The sequence below is a fragment of the Python bivittatus genome, unplaced genomic scaffold (genome assembly GCF_059951505.1).
Source record: "Python bivittatus isolate LINGU-HERP-01145 unplaced genomic scaffold, Pbiv_v1 ctg000350_np1212, whole genome shotgun sequence".
NCBI classification, from domain to species: domain Eukaryota; kingdom Metazoa; phylum Chordata; class Lepidosauria; order Squamata; family Pythonidae; genus Python; species Python bivittatus.
The window spans coordinates 20102501-20124849 of record NW_028277074.1 but is presented as its reverse complement, the minus strand read 5'-3'; the positions used below and the strand labels follow the sequence as shown (position 1 = coordinate 20124849).

The 22349-nt window shown below is 35.3% G+C and overlaps 2 protein-coding genes across 2 annotated transcripts in view; one reads left to right on the top strand and one right to left on the bottom strand.

Moving 5' to 3' along the window:
• HLCS (holocarboxylase synthetase) overlaps positions 1–20108 on the top strand; it is an 88868-nt gene extending 68760 nt beyond the window's left edge. The window contains exons 9-12 of the mRNA XM_007423330.3: positions 3032–3192; positions 7828–7942; positions 9835–10048; positions 10733–20108. Of these exons, the coding sequence (XP_007423392.1) occupies positions 3032–3192; positions 7828–7942; positions 9835–10048; positions 10733–10901 (659 nt within the window). The 3' untranslated portion in view covers positions 10902–20108. The remainder of the gene's footprint in view (positions 1–3031; positions 3193–7827; positions 7943–9834; positions 10049–10732) is intronic.
• A 1014-nt stretch (positions 20109–21122) lies between these two features.
• SIM2 (SIM bHLH transcription factor 2) overlaps positions 21123–22349 on the bottom strand; it is a 49348-nt gene continuing 48121 nt past the window's right edge. The window contains exon 11 of the mRNA XM_007423336.2: positions 21123–21850. Coding sequence (XP_007423398.1) covers positions 21126–21850 — 725 coding nt within the window. The 3' untranslated portion in view covers positions 21123–21125. The remainder of the gene's footprint in view (positions 21851–22349) is intronic.

The following is a 22349-nucleotide window of genomic DNA, read 5'->3' as shown; positions in this document are numbered from 1 at the left end:
GTAATTAAGATATGTCCACATTGCCAGTAGGAATTGAATTCAACTCATGGCAGACTACCTTTAAAATAATCACAGATCTGCTGAATAAAACTATCATGAATTATTACAGAAAATTTCTTAGGCTTGCAGTTACAGTTTTCATACAACGTTTTGCAAGAAATTAAGTTGCATTTTTTCATAACCATCCTGCAGATGTGAAAGCTACCATGATAAAAAGTACCACTAACTAGATTCAGAAGTGGCAATGTATCCAGCATTTGATGTTTCTCCATGTCTAAAATTACTGTTAGCTAACCCCTAAAATATCAGAGGAACAATTACTATTCTTTGATATTCTTTAAATGAATGTTTTCAAGCTATGACTTGGAATCCTATATTGTAAATGGAATCCTTAGGATGATATATACAACCCTCTGTTTTCGATTACTACTGTTCATGATATCAACAAACTTTATCTGAGACATACAGATTTCCCCTTTTAGCCCATGTGTGAAGAATATAGTTAAGCATTTTATTCTGCATATTTTTACAGATGTATAGATATACCCAAATACAAACAAATCCGTATATATGTAGACTAAAAGAATTACACAGACCAAGTGTTTCCACTCAGTCAAAAAAGTCAAAATAGTGGCTACCACACAATCAAAGCCTAAGCCCTTTTGTATGTGCATTGACATCATAGCATTGACCCAGACATACACCTGAACACTAAAAAAACAGGCATAGACAGAGGGCTTATCCATACTGTCTTGTTGCCACATCAGTAGAATGATTGAGCAACCATTTCTAGAGGGTCATCTAGAAATTGTTATCACCCTATGTTAATCTTCCACTCACCTTCAAAGTGACCTCAATATGCATTTTTATGCACCACTTCTGAAGTACACTTTTCCTTATTATGTTACCTTAACTGTCATGGAGAAAATCTGTCTTATGTAGTTGCTAAGAATCGACACTGACTTGATGACAAATAATCAAAGTGTTCCTAGCTAGATCACTTCTATTTGTTACAGGCTAACTTCAGTGTTTCATTAACTACTTTGCAGAGAAAGGATTGCCCCTTCAAATGAGCCAATACTTGTCACACACTCTAATGTTTCTCTACCTCCCTTTGCCAGCACTGCTGAAATAGCCCTGTGGTTAAGAACCTGGGTTTACCATAGAGAAATTGTCATTTTGAAACCCAGCAGCCATGTTGTTTGTTTATTATTACAGTTTTTCTTCTTATGAATAGATGGTTTTCCCACAAGAGTTTTTTTTCCTCTTTAAATAATTCTAAAGGCTTATTTTTTTCAGTCACCTGAGGTAGAATGGTTTCATCCCTGCTCCCAGACAGCCCAGATAGTTGTTTGGGAGCTGTGGGGGGTGAAACCCTTCTAAGTTGGGTGACTGGGTGAAAATAGTAATACCCCAAACCTTAAAAAAAAAAAAAAAGTGAAAAAACCACCTATTTAATAAAAGAAAAACTGTAATTTAAAAAAGTTTATGCCGAGTTTTGAACTGGCAGGCTTTTCTATGCTGAGTGAATATCTTCAGCACTATGCTAATTTTGCAGTGCTGGTAAAGGGAGGTAAAGAAGCATTAGAGGGCCTGCTGGAAAGAAGGATGTTTTTTAATGGTATTGATACATTTCTGCATTTTGATGCTTTAGCCTTGTACAGTATATATAAATTTAATTCCAGTTCTGTTTGAATTACATATGTACATAAGCATCACATCATTCTTTTTTTGGGTGTCAGACTTCATCCCACAGGCATAAATGAACCATTTAGGCAAATTCACAAGAAATTCAGGACCTACAGGTAGTTAAAATTGATTGAAAAAAGTAGAAAAATGTAATCAGAGAATTTCAGCAACTGCTGTGATGCAAGAGTAAGCCCTATGTATAGAAACAACGTTCCAACCCTCTTGTATTTAGTTTTTCTCCTCACCCTACATAAAAGACTACTTGACCTCCTAATCTGAGTAGGCAGTTCTGTCTTCATCAGTCCTTTGTTCTTGTAACAGTCAAGTTTGCTGTCAGACTGTTTTTTGCAGAGGGTGTGAGTATTAACTCTCATACAGAGTAAACAACTTTATGCAGAGTGCAGAAGAGTAAGAAATAAGGATAGATAATAAAAGGCACTAGATGATAAAAAGAAAAAGAAACCCAGCTAAAAATCATTTACATCAACACTATTCACTATACTTCTCCATATCTTCCTATCATTACAAATTATCTTTGCATCCACCACAGCCATATGCCACTTCCACTGCCTTTTATTCTTTAGATTTGTCACTTTTCTCTTTTTTCAGGATCTCATCAAATCCATCCAGCCATGCTCTTCCTCTCAACCTATTACCTTTTCTTTCGTACAGTAGTACTTAAAAGTTTGTGAACCCTTCTGAATTTTCAAATTTCTGCATAAATATGACCCAAAATGTTATCTATTCTCCACACATCCTAAAACTAGATAAAAGGAACCCAATGTTGAGGATCATTTTCCTCAACAACTAAATGAAAAAGTATAATCGTTTTGACTCATTTGTTTAATTGGGTTCTCTTTATCTAGTTTTAGGACTTGTGTGGAGAACAGATTACGTTTTAGGTCTTATTTATGCAGAAATATTGAAAATTCAAAAGGGTTCACAAAACTTTTAAGCACCACTGTATATTTGTTTTGCAATTCCATCCTTACTTATTCTCCCGTTTTCACAAATATTCATTTCTCTCTACAGACTGTATATTATTAATCTTTCTATCAGTATTTGTATATCTTAAAATTTCTCCACCCATTTTCTACTATACTGAAAATATTCTACCAAGGTAAACAAATTTATTGGTATAAACCTGCCACAAATCAAAATGGCAAACTTTTTAAATTTTTTATAAATCTGTAGGTGGAATACTTTAGTTACTTTTTTATTTCTGTTTTTTGCTTACCGTTTTCACCAGATTTTCTTAAATCTTCTGATGAAATACTTTCCAGCTAGCAAAATATTACTTGCATGTAAATAGTGTTTAATTGTCTGTTTCCATTTTTTTAAGGACGTGGTGGAAATATCTGGTTGAGTCCTGTGGGAGCTGCTCTGTCAACTTTGCATATTACTATTCCTTTGTCTTCAAAATTGGGACAAAGGATTCCATTTATTCAACATTTAGTGTCTCTAGCAGTTGTGGAGGCTGTTAGATCCTTACCTGGATATCAGGTATTGTATTTTTATGTTTCTGTTTCATTATTATTCAAGTTATTTGATCTTAAATATTTGAAGTGAAGTATCTCCTAAGAATTATTCTACAGGAAGTATTATGGGAGGGACTGAGGAACCATCTTGCCCATTTATCTGGAAAGAGTCTCACCTGGTTAGCTCTGAGGAAGTGGACAGGGTCCTTAGAATTATGATCTCTGCCACCAGTGTTTTAGATCCATGTCCAACCAGGAGTTGGCATGTAGTTGAGTTCAAGCAGTGGTGCATGTTTCTTTGTGGGAGGGGGTGGTTCCACTTGCTTTAAAGGTGGCAGTGGCCCAGCTTGTCTCCAAGAAGCCATCCTTGGAGCCAACACTGCTGGACAATTTTGGTCCAGTTTCCAGCCTTCCCTTTTTAGGAAGGGTTGTTGAGAAAGTGATAGATGCACAGCTTCTGGGGGCCTGGAAGAAATGAATTATCTGGACCATTTTCAGTTGTGTTTGTACTACCAAAATGGCATTTGTAATGTTAGTGGATAACCTCTAGAGGACTCGAGATGGAAGTAGCACATCTGCCTTTGCCCTTCTAGATCTCTTAGTGGCTTTCGATACCATTGATCATGGTATTCTTCTTGACTGGCTTTGGGGGTTGGAGGGCATTCTTTTGCAGTGGTTCCTTCAATTTATATAGCCGCCCATCTCACAAATGTGACTCTGGGTGGCATATAATAAAACAAGCAATTAAATGGTGGCAAGTCTTGCTCTAGGTCATTATGTGGGGTGCCTAAGGCTTGACTCTCTCCCCACTGCTAATTAATATCTACGTTAAACTGCTGGGTGAGGTAATCTGTCAGCACATGGTGAAATATGAATATGCTGATGATACTCAGCTTTATATTTCCACACCTGGCCAAGCAAGTGATGCTATTCAGGTTATTACCCAGTGCCCGGAGGTTGTGATGGTCTGGATGTAGGAGAACAGGTTGCACCTCAACCCTGGCAGGATTGAGCAGCTCTGGGTTTTTGGGCTTCCTGAATCCAGTGATTTTTCATATTTAAATTCTGTTTCATTAACTTTAACATGGGTTAACACTCCCCCAGAGTTGTTGCATAATCTGAGGATTCTTCTCAATTCAGAGTTCCTGCTTGAACAGGGGGTAGCCAAGGCCAGGGGGGGCCTTTGCACAGATTCATCTTATGTGCCAGTTGTGCCTGTTCCTGGACTAGAAGGCCCTGCTCACTGTCAATCATGCCTTAGTTCACTGTTTCTCAACCTTGATGACTTTAAGATGTGTGGACTTCAACTACCAGAAGTCCCCAGCCAGCCATTACTATACATGGGCTGCCCTCGAAGAACACTTGGGAACTTCAACTGGTGCAGAATGCAGTGGCATGTGCAGTTTTGGGTGCTTCAATGTTCATTCATGTAACACCACTGCTAATGCCATTGGCTTACATCATGCTTCTGAATGCAGTCCAAGGTGCTGTTTCCATCTTTAAAGTCCTACATGAAATGGGGCCATATAGCATGTAAGACTGTCTGTCTCTAAGGGTTCTGCCCATTCTATCAGGGTTGGGATACTCTAGGTCCCTCTATTAAACGGTGTCATCTTGCAGGACCAAGGAGATGTGCCTTCACTGCCACAGTAACTGCCCTATGAAACAGTCTCCTCCCTGAAATTTAGATGGCCCCAACTCTCTTTCCAGAAGGCTGTTAAAACCTGGCTTTTTCCCCAGGTATTTGGGCCAAGATGTCAGGAGAGGCCACTATACATGTGTGTTTTTGTAAAATTGATATATAATGCCTTGGTTTTCTTTTTTTGTATTGAATTATATTAGTTGGTTGGAGGGGAGAGATATATTGTTTTTGTATGGATTGTTTACTGCCCGGAATTATGTATTTAAGATTGGTGTCTATATACGTTTTCTAAATAATGTTTCTAAATAAATAAGAATGAATTTATTATTCTAATTTTTGTCCTTTTAGTTGGTATTTCCATAGTTAACATTTTGGAACAAACTGATGGAATCTCCTTTACAAGTGATTTTTAAACAGAATCTGAATGGCCATCTTTCAGAGATGCTATAGTAGTGGATTCCTGAACTGAGCATTGTTTGGACTAAATCATCTTGATGGTCCCTTCCAGCCCTTACATTCTATGATTCTGTGAAATTTTATTAAATATGCACTGTACCTGAATTAGTGTAATCAGGATGGGTATGTGATTTGATTGAACTTTTGAGTGCACTTTATTTTAGTTATAAAACTGATGAAGGAAACTGACAAAAAGAAAAACTAAACATGATAATTTCTTGAGAAGTTTATTGAAGAAACTTCAGTGTCTATTTTCTTCCATTTTAAAATGCTTTTTTTTTTTCATATCTTGTTTAATGTTGACAAGGTTTATGCTGAGCTCTAAAGAAAAAGACTAACCATATTTCTTCAGGAGGGAATCAGATATATTATCATTAGCACTTGTTACATTGTACAGATAGTCCTCGACTTATGATCACAGTACGAACCAGAAAATTCATCATTAAGCAGTGCAGTCATTAATTGAGGTGTCACATGACCACACCTGATTTTATGACATTTTTTGCAATTAAGTGAATCATGCAGTTCCCCATTGATTTTGCTTGTTGGAAGCCAGCTGGAAAGGTTGCAAATGGCGATCATGTGATCCTGGGATGCTGTAACCTCGTAAATACATGCCAGTTACCAAGCGCCCAAATTTTGATTACGTGACTGCGGGGACACTCCGATGGTTGTAAGTGCAAGGACCAGTCATAAGTCACTTTTTTTGGCACCATCGTAACTTTGAACAGTTGCTAAACGAATGGTCATAAGTAGAGGACTACCTACCTTTAACACCTCATCTATTTCCTTTGAATGTAAGCAATTCTCAGTATTGGCAAACTCTAAGACATTGGTGTTTTATTGGATTGGTTGATGAAAACATGTTTCCTTTGTTACATGTATATAGTGATTTGCTCATAGTTATACATGAAATTGATTACAGTAGAATGCAGTAGCCTTTCATATAGACTAGTGGTTGTCTTCTATTAACACTTTCCAACTTTAAGATATTATAACTCCAGTGCAGTAAACATAGAATGGTGCGGTTTCAGGTAAAATATAGTGCTCTGTGATTTAGAAGATTAATGTAAAAGTCTGTTAGAGATTGAGAGACGAGGAGAGAAAGAGAAAGAAGTAATACCTTTCAGCAGAGTTTCCTGAACTTGGAATTTTAAGAACATGCTGCAAGTTCTCAAGCAAAATGGTTACCATTAGAAGTAGGGTTACAAAATAGTTGCTAGGAGGTTGCAATGGGGACTGTAACCAACTAAGAGAGCAGCTTCCTGGAATGCTGTCTGTCCCCTCTATGCTCCTTTCTGTAGGAGGGTCCCTACTACCTCCGTTTATTCTCCTTTTCTGTGTAGGGAACAACTGAACAAAGTACTGGACTTCAAATGTCTTTCCTTTCTTCCTTTCTATTTTCTAAGGAAACTGAAGAGGTCCATTTGGAACCCAGAGATATTCTTGTAATTAAAAAAGTTTTGCAGCGAGCTAGCTTTTCATTTTCTTTCTTTTTTTAAAATAAACAATGTAAAAAAGGTCAATTTTGGCAGAGAAAAATCTTTGCAAGTGTATTGGGTGCTATGCTGACGACATTTATTTACAGGGGTATCTCAACTGTCTGTATTGCTAAACTGTACAAAATATTTCTAAATTTGAAATACCTGTAAAATATGAGATAGATAGATAGATAGATAGATAGATAGATAGATAGATAGATAGATAGATAGATAGATAGATAGATAGATAGATAGATAATCTCTTACTTTCAGATTATTATACACCCCCTCCTTGTTTAGTGACCACAATCCATTCCAGCAACTTTGTCATTAAGCAAAATGGTCGCCAAGCAAACACATGACTGAGAGAGAGAGAGACTGTAAAGATTGCTGGTTGCTGGTGTCTCATTCAGATAAAGTTCTCCTGTACAGTGTCCTGTGCCTGATCTGTTTTTGTTCCTTTTTTTGCTCCCTTGCAGAATGGAGAGATTGCTTAAGCAAGCTATCTCTTTTTGAGCTGCTTTTCTCCACAGTGCTTCCCTAAAAAGTGTTAACCACAAGTTAACAAGCTCAGTTCTATAACCTTAATTAGTTGACTAGAACCCTCCCCTTGGTTATGATGCTGCCTGAAACTGCCTAGACCTTAATCAGTTTCACACTGAAGGCTTGTGTTGTCAGGCGCATAAAAATTTGGTCATAAATGCATGCATTGGTTGGAAAATAATTTTTTTATTACTGTTGTATTTGTGAATAGTTGCTAACTGAGGTAGTTGCTAAATTAGGAGTGGGTGTATTCTATCTTTTGGACTCTGACCCCACAAAGTAGCAAAATAAAAAAAAATGCATGAAATTGAAGTCAAACATATTTGGAAGTATATCTGGTAAAGTGCCACGTTTGTCTGAATTTGTTCTCTGTATTAATTAACCCTTGTTTTCTTTAAAAAGTTTTAAGAAGGAATTAAATCGCATAATCTTTGATAGGTGATTTTCTCCTTTCTAAGAGCTGCAAGCAGTGGACAATGGATAAGCCATTTTCTAGCTTCAAAGATATACTTACCTGTGTACAAATTTCTTTTTCTAGGATATAGATCTCCGGGTAAAATGGCCTAATGATATTTACTACAGTGACCTTATGAAACTTGGTGGTGTTTTAGTAAATTCCACATTAACGGGAGATATGTTCCATATACTTATTGGTAAGAATATCAGAAATTTCCATTATGGCAATTTATTTAAACTTTTTTGGGGGGGGGACTATTATTTACACACACAGCAAAATAAACAACATGGTTATAATCCACTAGAACTGTAATGAATATGCACCTGGAATATGTCTATCCCAACACACAATTTGCAAGATAATTTATTCATCTGAGGAAGAGAGATTGTTTCATGACAAAATCCCACTGGGATAAAGGCAGTAAAATGTTTCTTAACCTCAGAAGAGCTCTAACTAAACATGGTATACTGTTATCAGGAAGCCAGTTTTTTACTTCTCTAGATCACCAGTTTTCATCACCAAATCTTGCTTTATGGCCAGATAATCTTCTTTGTTTTAAGATAAGAATATACTGTTAACAATTTAGTGTCTTACTTGTATTTTTAGAACCATTTTCTTTTTGATTTTCCATTTGATTGTCATGACCAGTATCTCTACACTATGTTTCAAGAATCATGCAGAAAGAAAGACAGATTTTGAAGTTTTCTACAAGTTTCAGATCTTTTCACTAGAAAAAAAAATAGAAACAGTTATATCCAGATGGGATCAGTGCCTTTCTCAGTTTTGTGGTTAGTGGATAGTCTTTTAAATATTTTGGATTTAAAAAAAAAATACATATCAAAAGCAGTCACATTATCAGTTTCTTTTCCCAGCCTTGATAAAACAAATATGGGGGGGGGGGGAAGCACCATCAATTCTATTCTGATAATTGTGAATATGGATTAAAATTGTCTTTTTTACATAGCGCATCCTGTAGTGCTTGACCTTTCTTAAATATAAAGGTATAAAAATCTTTCTCAACTAAATGTATGAGTACAATCAATTAATGATGTATTTAATAAGCACACTCTTATTAGAAGAAAATTTAATATACTTCTTACCAAAGGAAATCCATGAGTTTCCTTGGCAAGCACATTGAGCAGAAGATCAACGCTACTAGGAAAGGGAAAAACAAGTGAATATATTTCACAGAGCCACACTCAAGAGGCATAATCAAGAAAATCCTTAGCTACCGAGTTTAATCCTTATTTAAACTCAGTGGTTTTCTGCCAAATGTTATTTCGCTGTGAGACAGCGGGGTGAGAAATAAGCATCAAAGTGAGAGGAGAGATTTAAGTGTAGAATTCTACATGTTCTTTTTATAAAACCTATATGTTACTCCTGAGCTGGAGCAACTTCAAATTTTAGAGATGTGAAAAGTAGTAAGACAGCCACATAGGTCTTAAAAAAACACTTCTGCCTGCATTCAGAGTCCTGTCTGCGCTCTGCTTAACAGTTCACAACTGTTGAATGCCTGGAATTCAACAGGGCACATCCACACATTCATACCAAACAATATATGTATATAGAGATAGGCTTCCTATAGTGAAATGTAGCAAGGTAACTCTAGGTGGGGAAGCAAATACATGTTTCACAGCTTCCAAGATCATATAAACTAGGATGGCTAGACAATTATGACCTTAGCACATAACAAATGCCAGGGTCTCTACTTCTTTGGAAATGTTCTTGGTTTTCAGTTATAAACTTGCTTTGAATGTATTTGTTTGGATGTGGATTGTCTTGGAACTGTTTGAACTGACTTTTGCTAGAAGGAAGAAAGGGGCAAGCATTGTTGTCAGTGATTAATTATTTAAAATAATTTATATGATCATACTGTCTTGTCTTTAGCAAAAGAGATGGGTTTCAATTTACATGAGTTTATGTCATCTTTCATCATTAGAAAGAACAAATATCTTAGGAAAATCTGTAAAAGGATTTTTATAGCTGTATGAATGACTTGGAATGGGCATTTATTACAATAATAAAGGAAATAATTTTTCAGATATACATAACAGGTATACCATTTTTCCATGACTTATTCCTCCTTAGGGTGTGGATTTAATGTAAATAATAGCAACCCAACTATATGCATCAATGATCTCATTTTGGAGCACAATAAGATAAAGAATACAATGTTAGAGCCCTTAAATGCTGACTGCCTGATTGCAAGAAGTGTGTCCATACTGGAAAATCTGATCAACACCTTTCAGGAGGAGGGACCAAATGGAATTCTTCCCATGTACTATAAGTACTGGGTGCACAGGTGACTAAGTTTCTTATTCTCAATTACAATTGCATAGTCTCTTAAAGCAATAGTGACTGACCAGGTTTTTATTTTTATTATTTATCGTAGTTTGTTTAGTATGTATCTCGCTATGTATAGACATATTTAATTAAAAGTTGTGTTCAACACATATAATTTAAAATATGTCAGAATGTTAGCATTTGCTTCATAAAGTCTTCATTTCTGGCTACTAATTTGAATTAAAAGGCTAAAAACAGACTAGGAATTAATAAATCAGTATTGAAAAATATTAGAAATTAGAAATATTAGAATTAGATCTAATATTTAAACAAGTAGTTATGTAAAGTAAAAGACAGGTACAGGAAATTCTCACATTATTCATTATGATGATAGGCAATTAGTAAATTCCATGTGAATCCTATGTAAAATCCATATGCATTTGTTAATAATTATTTTCCCAAAGTATTGTGTACATAGTAAGCTCCTTGGGACACTGAGTTATCATGCTTATATGGATGGATATTTGCTGTACGATGAATGAAATACATCATTATATGTGGATGTTTACACCAAGTGAATGTAGATAATCAGAATAATCAGACACCAACGATATTTTGCTGAGAGAGATTCATTATTAGTAGAATTGTCAGACTGAAATTTAATATGTTAGTATTAAGCAAATAATTTTCTTTTCCATTTCAGTGGTAAGCAAGTCCGACTCAGAAATGATGATGGACCAATGGTGTGGATTGTTGGAATTGATGATTCTGGATTCCTTCAGGTTTATGAGGAAGGCAAAGATGTTATGACTGTGCATCCAGATGGCAATTCTTTTGATATGCTGAGAAATCTTATAATTCCTAAACAATAGTTTTTCAGCATGGTAAAACAACCATTCACTTAGCAGACTGTTCTGTATTCAGCACATAATATGAGCTGAGCTTAGCTAAGGCAGTATCAAAATTTTTCTTCTTTTTAAGGCTAGAAAATAACAATATAATATATTAAGCAAAGTAATTAATTTTGCATAATCAGCTTTTTGTAAGGTCCTCATATCAGTGAGCTGGTATTTGGAGGCTTTCCCTGTTTATTTTCTTTTCTTTCAAGATTCTGTACAAATGTGAAAAAAGCATTGCAGTAAGTATTAAAATCAATAATACCTAATTTCTGACATGGATCATTTGGAATTTTTCAAAAGAAACTCTGTTATCTTATGATGCATATTCTTCAGACTTCTGCTTATAGTAACTTTTAGCACTAATTAACATACTACTTTGTCTTATTTCTGTTTTTTAGAAGGAAAAGTGTTTTGCAAAAAAAATCTAGGTTATTAAAATAATAGACCAGCTGATTTTAATGTAGGGAGTAAATGGCTGTATGCTTTTTTGAAACTCAGTTTTAAAATATGCTATACAATTATAAATAAATGATCAAAAGTGAATTTAGCTGTTTGAAAGAGATTTGCCTAGGCTATGCTGGAAACAAAACTTTTCACAGTTTTTGGTGCATACAAGTTTTGCAACTAAACAGTTCTAGAATTAATTCAGTAGAACTCTACATGTTCTTTTTATGTTTCCCAATTTCATAATGTTATTTTCTGGCTTCCTTTCTTTAGGTCACCCCACAAAGAATAAAGAGCAATCTGTGCAAATAGGATTAATTTATAATTTTTTCTAAGACTAACAGAACCGGTAACGCTACAATATCTGCTGTAGCTTACTTTATGCTTTAATTCAGAATTTTCACATTTGTCATTCACTCAGTAAGATTGCTTAGGTTCACTGATCTTCTTTGATGTTATATTCAAATCCAAATAAAGATGGTTCTGTGATATTTTCATCCTCAAAGATATTTTTCAAAAATCTTGGATGCACAATGGCTTTTAAGGATTGATTTTTGGTTTGTAGTCTACACAAACACCCAATCTATAATTTTAAAACAGTTCCAACATACTAGGGAATTGAGATAACCTGGCCTCTTTATGAATGCTGTAGGCTTTAAAATATTATCTTTTGGTTCAAGTTCTGCCCCAAAACATGCAGATTTAGCAGGATTGTATAAGTAAAGGTTCACTTCACAAAGAATCTAAAAATAAGTGTATTGGCTTAATTATGAATCCAAGAAGCCTTAAAACAAGCAAGCATGCTAATCTGTAATGAAGGATGTGGTATCTTGCATTTTGGAGGCTGGATAATTTGTCGGTGTATTACTAGATATTAAATTGTTCCTTTCATTGAAAATGAAGATGTCGACTTTTGGTACTTAATGTTTTCCACACTGATATTGATAATTGTTTAAACTACATTTTGCTTAATGCATTGCTATCTAACTTTTTTAAAAGAATAAAATAATTACATTAATTTTCATGGCTATTTTAAATCCCTAATTTAAATTATATGAAGTAATTATTTGCAGATCTGTCTGGTACTGAAATTTTTTTTAAAAAATTCATTTACATACTCTGTGGAGACTTACCCCAAGGAGGGAGGCCGCAAAATGTCCTCATTTCCTGTGGTCCTCAACTTGCTCCAGAGAAAGGGTAAGAATTTTTTTATTCCCTGTAGGAAGGCATAGCTCCATCCCTAGTTGCGTGCATCCCTGAAAGCTCTGTCAGCATCCATGCAACCAGGACTGCCTTAGTGTGAGAGTTAGTTCTTGCACAGTGAAAAACCACATTATAGTAAATCTCACCATTGCACAAGCAGATGAAAACCAGCTTTTCAGAAGTCCTCACAAAAGGAAGGGACATGTAGTCCCCACAATAGGTCCAGTTTGTCACACTTCAGGCCAGACACAGCTATAAATTTGTTCTTCCAGAAAGTGAACCCTTCATTCAAGATCTAAACAGAAGCAGAAACTTCAAGGACTTACAACTGCTAAATGTTGTTTTATTGCAGACAAGAAATAGATCTTTGGAGTCAATGGATTCTTGCCTGTTCTTTTTCCATTCTTGAGGATTTCACCTGCTCCATGTTACACTGTAGTTCTGTCTAGCTTGAACAGCACTGACTTCCATCTTGCCAGTTTCAGCCCCTACGCTATCTCCTTATGCACCTCCCCCACTGCACCTGGACATGTCAGATGCATCTACCCTTCCATCTCTCCTGTCATGTAAGGCTGGATGGCACTGTGTCCCATTCTGCAACTTCTTCTGCATCAGCTGGAACTGACAAATATCCTCCATTCAAACTTCTCTACCTGCCTCCTCATACCATGTCATTGCAGGAGGATGGTATTTCCATTTCTTCTTTAACTAGAGAAGTTTCCCCCTGCCTGGGGATGTCAGAGAGGATAGAATTTTCATTTCTTTCCCAAAGAAGTCAGATATTCTACCCCTTGCAGATGCTTTTATGTTTCTGATGCCAGACAACATGAAGGAGGGGTTCCATCTCTGTATTTCTTTATCAGGACCTTTTCCTATTCCAGAACTCTCCATCTCAACAACAGCATTAATTGTTACTACTTTATTACTTTTTAAGGCCACTTACTCAAAAATGAGTCAAAGCAACATACTTTGGATTAAAACATAAAAAACAAAGGACCCAAATATAGTATTAACAACACATTGGAGAAATGCATAGAAGAAAAATTTAACAACTATTCAGGCAGCATCACAAACCATCCTGGCCCAGGGCCTGCTTGAAAAGGCACATCATACAAATGTCCCTCCTTTTCCCAAACTAATCTCCCTGCCCTCAGAATTGATGAATGAAGGCAGAGACATCAGTGATAGCAGTTAATCACAGTCTGTCCAGAAATTACCTATCATGGCAAGAGGACTAATAGCCATGTCTTCCATCTTCAGATCACCAACCATCTGTTCTGAAGTGAAAACTAGATCCAGCATGTGTTCCTCTATATGAATTGGATCAGATATCAATTGAAACAAGCCCATCATTGCCATGTGGGCCATGAATTCCTGGCCTACTATGGGTCCTGCTCCCAAATCATGAAGATTAAAATTTCCCAGCACCATTAATTTGAGAGAATCCAACACCAGTCCTATGATGAAATGCAGTGGCTCAGGAGGGAAAATGCTGGGCAATAGAGAAAGCAGTACACCAGAGGATCTGTCTCTTGTCCTGCCATTCCAATTTCAGGTACAGAAACTTGTATCCAGCCACCTGTGAAGCAGGGGTGTCCAGTAACAATTAACATCTCACACAGGATTATCACTCCTCCCCAACCTTGGAATCACAGCTGTTAGAGGGCCCCAAATCCTGGTGGCCAAATTTCCGATAAAGTTACTCAACCATCTCTGCCCAGCTGAGTCTCAGTGATACATGCCGTGTCTGTTCACTCCTCGCAACCAAGTCATGAAAGATCATAGCTTTATTACAGACAGAACTGCACCTTGATACCAAGTTCAGTTCAGCCTTCAGTTTCCCATACTTGCTTGGTGCATGACTTGCCTTAACCAACAATCCAATATTGCCTGCCTCCCCTCTTTTTTTCAAGATGTTGGTCTCACTAAGGCTTCTCCTAATTCCCAAAAGATTTGCATACATTCATGGAAACTTTCCAGTCTATTCTGTCATTGTTTTCTAGTGAAGTTCTTCTCCAACAATGGTGGGAACATAGGGACAAACAATATTTTTTGCTTTCCTTGCTCCTAGTCCCAGCACCAATGGGATGACACAAAGAACCTCCATGTCAAGTGTCTTGCTCATCATGTAGCCAAGACATTTAGCTATTAAACTATTTCTAGATGTCTCTCCTTTTTTTTCTTGTCTCTCCACCCTATTTCAGTTCCTTCTCCCCATTTCATTATCTACTGTCTCTATGTCACCTGTTTCCTGTTTGCTCCTTTTCTACATTCCTCCCTTCTCCACCCTCCACCACTTTCTTCTTACACTATTCCTTATGCTTCACATCCTTTCTTAACCATTCTCTACATTCTTTGCTTCTCCACTTTACCATCTCCACTCTACATATTCCCTCTTCCCTGTTCTTCATTCCTCTCTTCCTTCCTTGCCTTGCATGTTTAGCTCCTGGTCTCCTCATCTTTTAGTACTTGGGAAATCTACCCCCAATCTACCAGCCCACACTAGTCCAAATTAAAATCCTATTGTTATTCACATCAATAGAGGAGGAGGAAGGGGAATTCAGCAAATGAGATATTCCTGAAAATTCAGAGAGCTCAAAAGTGCTTTTAAATAAACAAACAAATAAATCTTCATATTTCTACTAATGCTAAGATTCCAATCCTGGTGTCTACACATATGCTTACTGTATTGTATAAAATCACTTAATATGCAATTTGATCCTTACTTTATTTGCAAAGTTAACCTTTTCTGTTGAAATTCTCTATTTTTTTAAGAGAAGTCTTGGCCCAAGCTGAATGTTTGCTGTACTGCATCCTTCAGGTACATGACACATTTTTCTTTCCTTTAACCATATCATTGAAGAACAAAGTATCAATCTTATGGGGCCCAACTTCTTTCTAAATAATTAATACCACATCCACAGTTTTTCCCACCTTCATACAATGCAGTGATTTCCAGGGCAGTGACATGAACTGTGTCAGTGCCGCCTGAAATCTATATGAATTAAATATGCCATGTTTTACCACAGTTATAACTTCAGCCTCTCTAATTCCTTTTTTTCACGTTTGTATTTAATTAGTTTGGGGCATGTCCCACTACCAGGTAATTCTCTCACATCAGTGAGAATAGTTCATAGAATCACAGAACTGGGGAACTGGAAGAGACCACAAGGCCAATCTAGTCCAACCCATTGCTATCTGCAGTAAAAGCAAATAACTATCCGTAAGAAGCGGCTGTCCACTTCCTCTTTAAAACCTGCAGAAATGGAGAAACCACAACCTCCATAGGTCACCTGTTCCACTGCTAGACAGATCTTAATTTTTAGAAGTAAAAATATAATAAATGTTAAATGATGTGACATTTATTCATAAACATGCTTAAAACCAACAAAATAAAGTTTATTTGTTCTTTTGACAATATTTTATTTAACTTGTTAATCTTACATAATAAATAAGCATAAGAAATTTACAGTTTAAAGGAGTAAATATTCTTCAACAATAATAGACTGTATTGTGGGGTTTTTTCCCTCATATTCTGAATGCCAAGTAATTGATTTTTTTTCATTACATATAAAGGAAACTCTATTATTCCAGAACAGAATGATGCTGCTTGTGATTTTCAACAAGTAGAAGAATTGTAAAATTTTCTAACTTAATGTACAGGTCCAGGTAGATGGCAGCAGTGTGGAAGTAGTTTCCTGTAACATACTTGTATTTTGCTTGATTAAAACACACTTAATTAGGACTGTGCAAGGACTGTTGAACCCACTTGATTACTGGATTTACAGCTCTGGAAGATGCATTACTTTATATCAGTTGGTGGCATGGTGGTGAGAGTAGCCAGTCCAATGGATTCAAATTCTGGAGCATTAAGTAGAAAAAATATAAAGGAAAAATAAATGGATATTAAATAACAAAAAATCAGAGTGATATGAAATTTACATGAATGTTAGAATGTTATAACTGGAGAAGCATTGCAAATTTCATAACTCTTGATGCACGGGCTCTAGAACCATAGGTTTAAAACCCAGCTTTTTATAATGGATGTAACTTTTTGGCTTTTCACAACAAAATTTACATGAAAGCTAGTATCTATATTAAATTTGCCAAACGTAGAAGTTGCTGCAAAGGTTTTCAAACTTTGCTTCTTTAAAAGTTAACATAAATATTTGTAACATTTTTGTTTTGAGACCAAATATAATAAAAACTACAGTGAAAATGGAATGCTGAGGAATAACTGCAAATAGGTTCATGGGATTTTTTGTAAAAAGAAAAAATGATCAGAGGGAATGATGATGCCCCTTCTTGAATTCAGCAGAATTCAGCAGAAATGTTGGCTAAGAACAGGAAGTATCAGAATTCAGTCATCTATCTCTGTCTCTATCTCTCTGTCTAATCCATCCATCCATCCATCCACCCAACTTGTATAAGCCAATGAGATAGCTACTGTTTCTTTCTTCTATTAATGGCAGATGGGACACAGTGATATTAAAGATCCTTTCTGAAACTCTTTGTTACTCATAAGACATTGTGATTGGACAAGAGAAAATAGTTGGATCACAAGATTCACTCTGATTTAAGGTAGACTTGTCAGTAGTTTCCTTCCCTCTCCTTCTTACCAAGGCATTTTACAAAAGCAAGAACCAAAGGGATGTTGTTTTAAAAAAGTTCCTGACACATGGCAAATTTCTGGAACTATATATTGGAGACAGAAATTAATGGAAAATTCATTAATTGGGGATAGAACAAGAAAGCTAAAATTTACCCTGAAATACCATAGACATCTCTGTGTGTATGATTGGGGAACAAGTGTAACGTGCATCATGATGTCATGGCACAATCATCATGACTTACATGTGTAATGCAGTTTGTGTCACAATATCACCTTGGCTGGCTGCAGATGCCATATGAATCACCATCATCTGCAGGGGTTCAGAATTTGTCCTAAATTAGTGCACAGCCCTAGAATCTATAAAGCTTACTAAACAGAGGTTTTTATGAAACATGAAAGTGTAACTTTTCTATCGACATGATCCAGACATGCTTATATTTTCCTATTCCATTTTCCATACTCTTATCCAAATAGTACCATATAGATCATAAACAACTGAGTAAAAGTCACAATGAAAAGGTTTCCCGCTTGGTCTGTAAATATTCAGTACAAATCTTTTCATTCTTATACAGATATAGTAATTTATATTTTCTGGATATTGATAATTTATAAGCTGACAACTGTCTTTAATTCTGAAGACAGAATTCTTTGTTTAAATTCCAAGTGTGACCATATCACATTATTATAGTGGAAAATATAATTCAGCATTGTTTTTCTCAATGTAATTTTTTATGGATCAGATTAATATGCTATAGAATATGGAGAAGCATGACAGAAGATCCTTCTGTATATTCACTTTTAAAAGTTGTTTTAGAGCAACAGGTATTACTTGAACAATAGCGGACCATGTATTGCAATTAGAATATGATGGTTCCTGATACTTTCTTTTAACGCAAGATAAACATAGTGTGCATAAAGGCATTATAGAAGATATGTAGATTATCATATAGTTGTCTATTAGATTTATTTTTATGAGGCAGTTAACAGCCAGGGTTGCAAAAGGAAACACATTTTAATATAACAAAATAAAAATGCATGTTTTAGCATAAATATATTCTTTCAGAACATTACCTAAATGTATATAGAAATAGGCACTGGTTTAAAACATAGTCAACTAATTCTAGTACAGTCTTGTAATGGTATTACTACAGGATTTACTTACCACTGCTGTTTTCAGCAATGCTTACTATTTCAGGAAATGCACAATAATTTGCAGCTTGTTATTTTTGACTGGCTATTAGGAAAAAAAATTCATTTCACTCAACATTATTGCAAAATATAAATATAACTGTCAAGTTTAAATTGCCTGAGTAACCTGAGTAAATTAAGCATATTTCTAACTTTGTAAGTTTGGAGAAGGGTTCAGTTGTGATTTTGGAGCAGTAACAAACAATTATTCTGGTATTGCTAACACAGACAGCATCTCAAATCTCTAGATGTGATTCCTTAAAGGTTTCATAGTATTCTGAAAATCAAGCTTCTGCTTCAAAATAAAATGAAAGCCTGTTCCTGACATTAATTTTTGTCTCACTGATTTTGCAAATAGTCAACCTAATACTAATAACAGTTGATTTTGAGTACTGAAATTATAACAATAAGCTAACAATCTAATTTCCAATGCACAAATTTTCTACTTTAAAAGAGAGTTTGATAGAAACCAACTAAATTTAGGGTGGTTTCAGGTATGCAGTTTGGGGATTATTTGTGTACATGTGTGTGTATTCCTATTTTAATAATCAAAGAGACATGTCACCAATTACTAGTCATGCGTTGCTCAGGTTTTGCAGTCACATACTTGAAAAATATGCTAATCATTATCTTTCAGCACACATTTCCAGCATGATGAAAAGATCCAAACTGCACACACAAATGCACAAAGTAATTTAAAACCATTCAAACTATGCCAAGGTTAGCCTCTTTAACACTGAAAACAATGTCTTTTTCCAAATACAAAAAATGGCACCTAATCCCTTTAAAAGCACTCACTTTTTGTTTTAAATTTGAAAGATCAAATTTGCAAAAAGAAGGAACAAGGCCACAATATTTGCACACAAAAGGGAAATCCAGTGTTCCATATATCAATATTGAAATGGGAGAACAGTTTGACTGCTAATAATGAATGATGGGTCCTGGTAAGAAGGTGCTTTGAATTCCCAGAAGAGTCTTTTCTGCATTTTGGAAACCACTTACTTCAAATTTCCAAATAGTTTAATTCTATTTGGAATTTGAAGCTCCCTACTTTGGCACTATTAAAAAAAAAAAAGTGCACACTCAATGATTTAATAGGATAATACTGAGAACAAACAGTTCCTTTAACACCAGCTTCTTTCCCCATAGTGGCAAACGTTTCTAAAATCAGAAGGCAAATGAAGTTTATTGCAGGAAAAAGGTTTAAGAAAATGTCTATTATGTTTATTTGACCTGTAACAAGGCGCAATCAGTAAAGTTGTTTTGCTTATTGCACAAGATACACAAGACTTTTTACAGAAATAACCTTAAGTTCTGTCTCAGAGCGCTGGCAATACTTCGTTTTGTTTGGGGGACATCCTCCACGTTCTAATGATACTTCATTTATTTAGAGACATTCCAAGGGCCTTGTTTCAGCTAGGCAAAAAACTAATCAATTAAAATTAAATTGTATTCTTTCATGTCAGTATATATTATACATATATGTATAAAATATACACATGCATGTGTGTGCACGTGTGTGTATGTATTAGGGATATTTTTGTTATATTATCAAAAATAGGAAAATGTGTTGTGTTTCAATAGTTATGTCCAGCTAATAGCTACCATATTCTAGTAACTGCATGCACACAATAATTTCTGTGATCTGCAATCAATATCAGGAGCAGGAACACATGAGTATTAATTTTTGCTATTGTTTCCTATGTGTGTATGCTGGAGCGCCCACAAACATCTGGATCTGAACAGTACCTACTAAATATACTTAGAACATAAAATATTTTCCTGTATTTAGACCATGTTATTCTCCAGACTCAATATTATAGGAAAACAAAATCAACATAGTATGTATTATACTAAAAATGCAAAATAAAATGTACATGCCTGTGGAGTCTCATATTATCATTAGTTCTTTTTGTGAATGCATTTTATCATAGCTTAACAACCCAAGTGCCATAATGTGCTGGACTAAACACAAAAAAACTCAAACTAGAATTAAAATCTCATTATCAAACAAAATGTACAGAATACACCTTTTTTCTTGGATCACTGTTAAAGGAAAACTTGGATCTATTTTTTTTATCTAGAAGTTGTATTTGAAATAGGAAAAAGCTCTTCTTGTTTTTCAGAGATTCTTTTAAAAGGTTCATATCATAATAACTTTCCTACAGTGTGAAAGTCATCAACTCTTTGGTAGACATTTCCAAACAGTAAGCATGGAGTTTGTCATTGTTCAAAGATGCATAGTTGTCATGCAGGCTGGCAATTCTTGACCGCCTTGATAAAATGTATTAAAGTCAGATGCATTAAAAGGAGTAATTTGTAAACATTAATGTTCCCAGGATACCGAATAAAGATTACTTGACAAAAACTGCCATAAATAATTGTGTCCATTTGGCAGGTGTATTAACATATTATAATTGTAGAATTGAACTTGGTAAGAAAACCATCTTAGTACTGATACTCGTAAAAGCTAAGGTGTAAACTCTAACAATAATAAAAAATATCATCTGTTACATGGCTTCTTGATGGCAGAGCCAACCTGCAGAGATTAATTGGTAATAAAACAACACTGAAGCTAGATACTTTCTTTTGCCTGACTTTAAATTATTATTTCAGATGGCTAACCTAAAAATTTGTCCCCCCAGACCTTGACCTTTTCTTTCCTTACAGGCTGCAGCCATGCATATTCATGCTTTCTGGAAACTATTCCAATTTGCTTATTTTTAATTTAATAACAAGCTCAGTTATTGTTACCTCCCACTGGCTATTATTACAGAAGTTCCAATATAATGAGGAAGTGCAGACTCCTTGTGAGTTTCAGGGGAAGAAGCTGATGAGGGACTTTGGTTTTTGTAAAACATATTTACTTCCTCAGAATTGTGTCCATAATTTTCTGTTATGTGGCCTGCCGCCATGCATGAAGAAGTTTGAAATGTGCCATGTTTGGTTAAAACTCGGTGGTAGTTCAGAAAGACAAGCGGAACTTGTCCTGTGTGCCTTACATCCACTGTATGATCGCTTTCAGGGTCACTATCAAGCTTTGCAGTCATTCTGTCCTCAGATTCCAGCTCACTTAGATTTGTAGCCTGATGAGCAATATCCTCATATTTTGGTTCTTTCATATAAATTCTTCTTGCTTGTTCATATACTGTTGGAACTGGGACAAAGTGGCTTAACTGTCCAATTGATTTAGTTTGGAAAGATTCTGATTTTGATAAAAAGGAATTGGATAAGGAGTTTGAAAAGGCCTTTTCACTAATGCTGTTTTTTTCTTGAAAATCTCTGTTGAAAACTACTTTATTTTCTTCTTTAATAAGATGGTGTGCTGGACATATTCTGCTTTCCATTTTGCTGTGTTTTATAATGCCGGAATCATAGATCTCTTCTTTGTATTTGTTATTTGGTGTTAAGCTGGCACAACTTGTAAAGCTTTCAGAGGTACTTTCATGGTTGTATCGTCTATGTGGTAGTGGCACTTCGGGAGAAAAAGAAATACATTAGATGGACATGGTTCAAAAGATGAAGGAGAAATAAAAAGCTGCCATTTTTTATACATTATAAAATATGAGTGGGTAAATTTTTCCATATTTTTTTAGAATAAATTAAGTTGCTGGTATTGACATTAGGCAAAATGAATAAGCAGCTACACTCTAAACGCAACTGTCAAGAGAGAAAAGAAAATGTTTCCAACCCTGTTCCATACTAAATTTCAAGATGAAGTTGAGGCAACTTCTCAGAATCTCTAACAAATTAAATTATTATTAATCAACTGGACCTGAACTGCACTCAGAACTGTAATTTACATCAAATATGTCAGATTTAAAAAAGGAAAAGATTTTGTTTGTATTTATCTGCCATATTTTTCCTATTTTGTAGGAAACTCCAAAATAAACTCCCAGTTACATTTGTAGTTAATTATATTAATTTTAAGAACTCTTCTTTTTTTCATGAGATCTTAGCCTTTGACAGTTAAT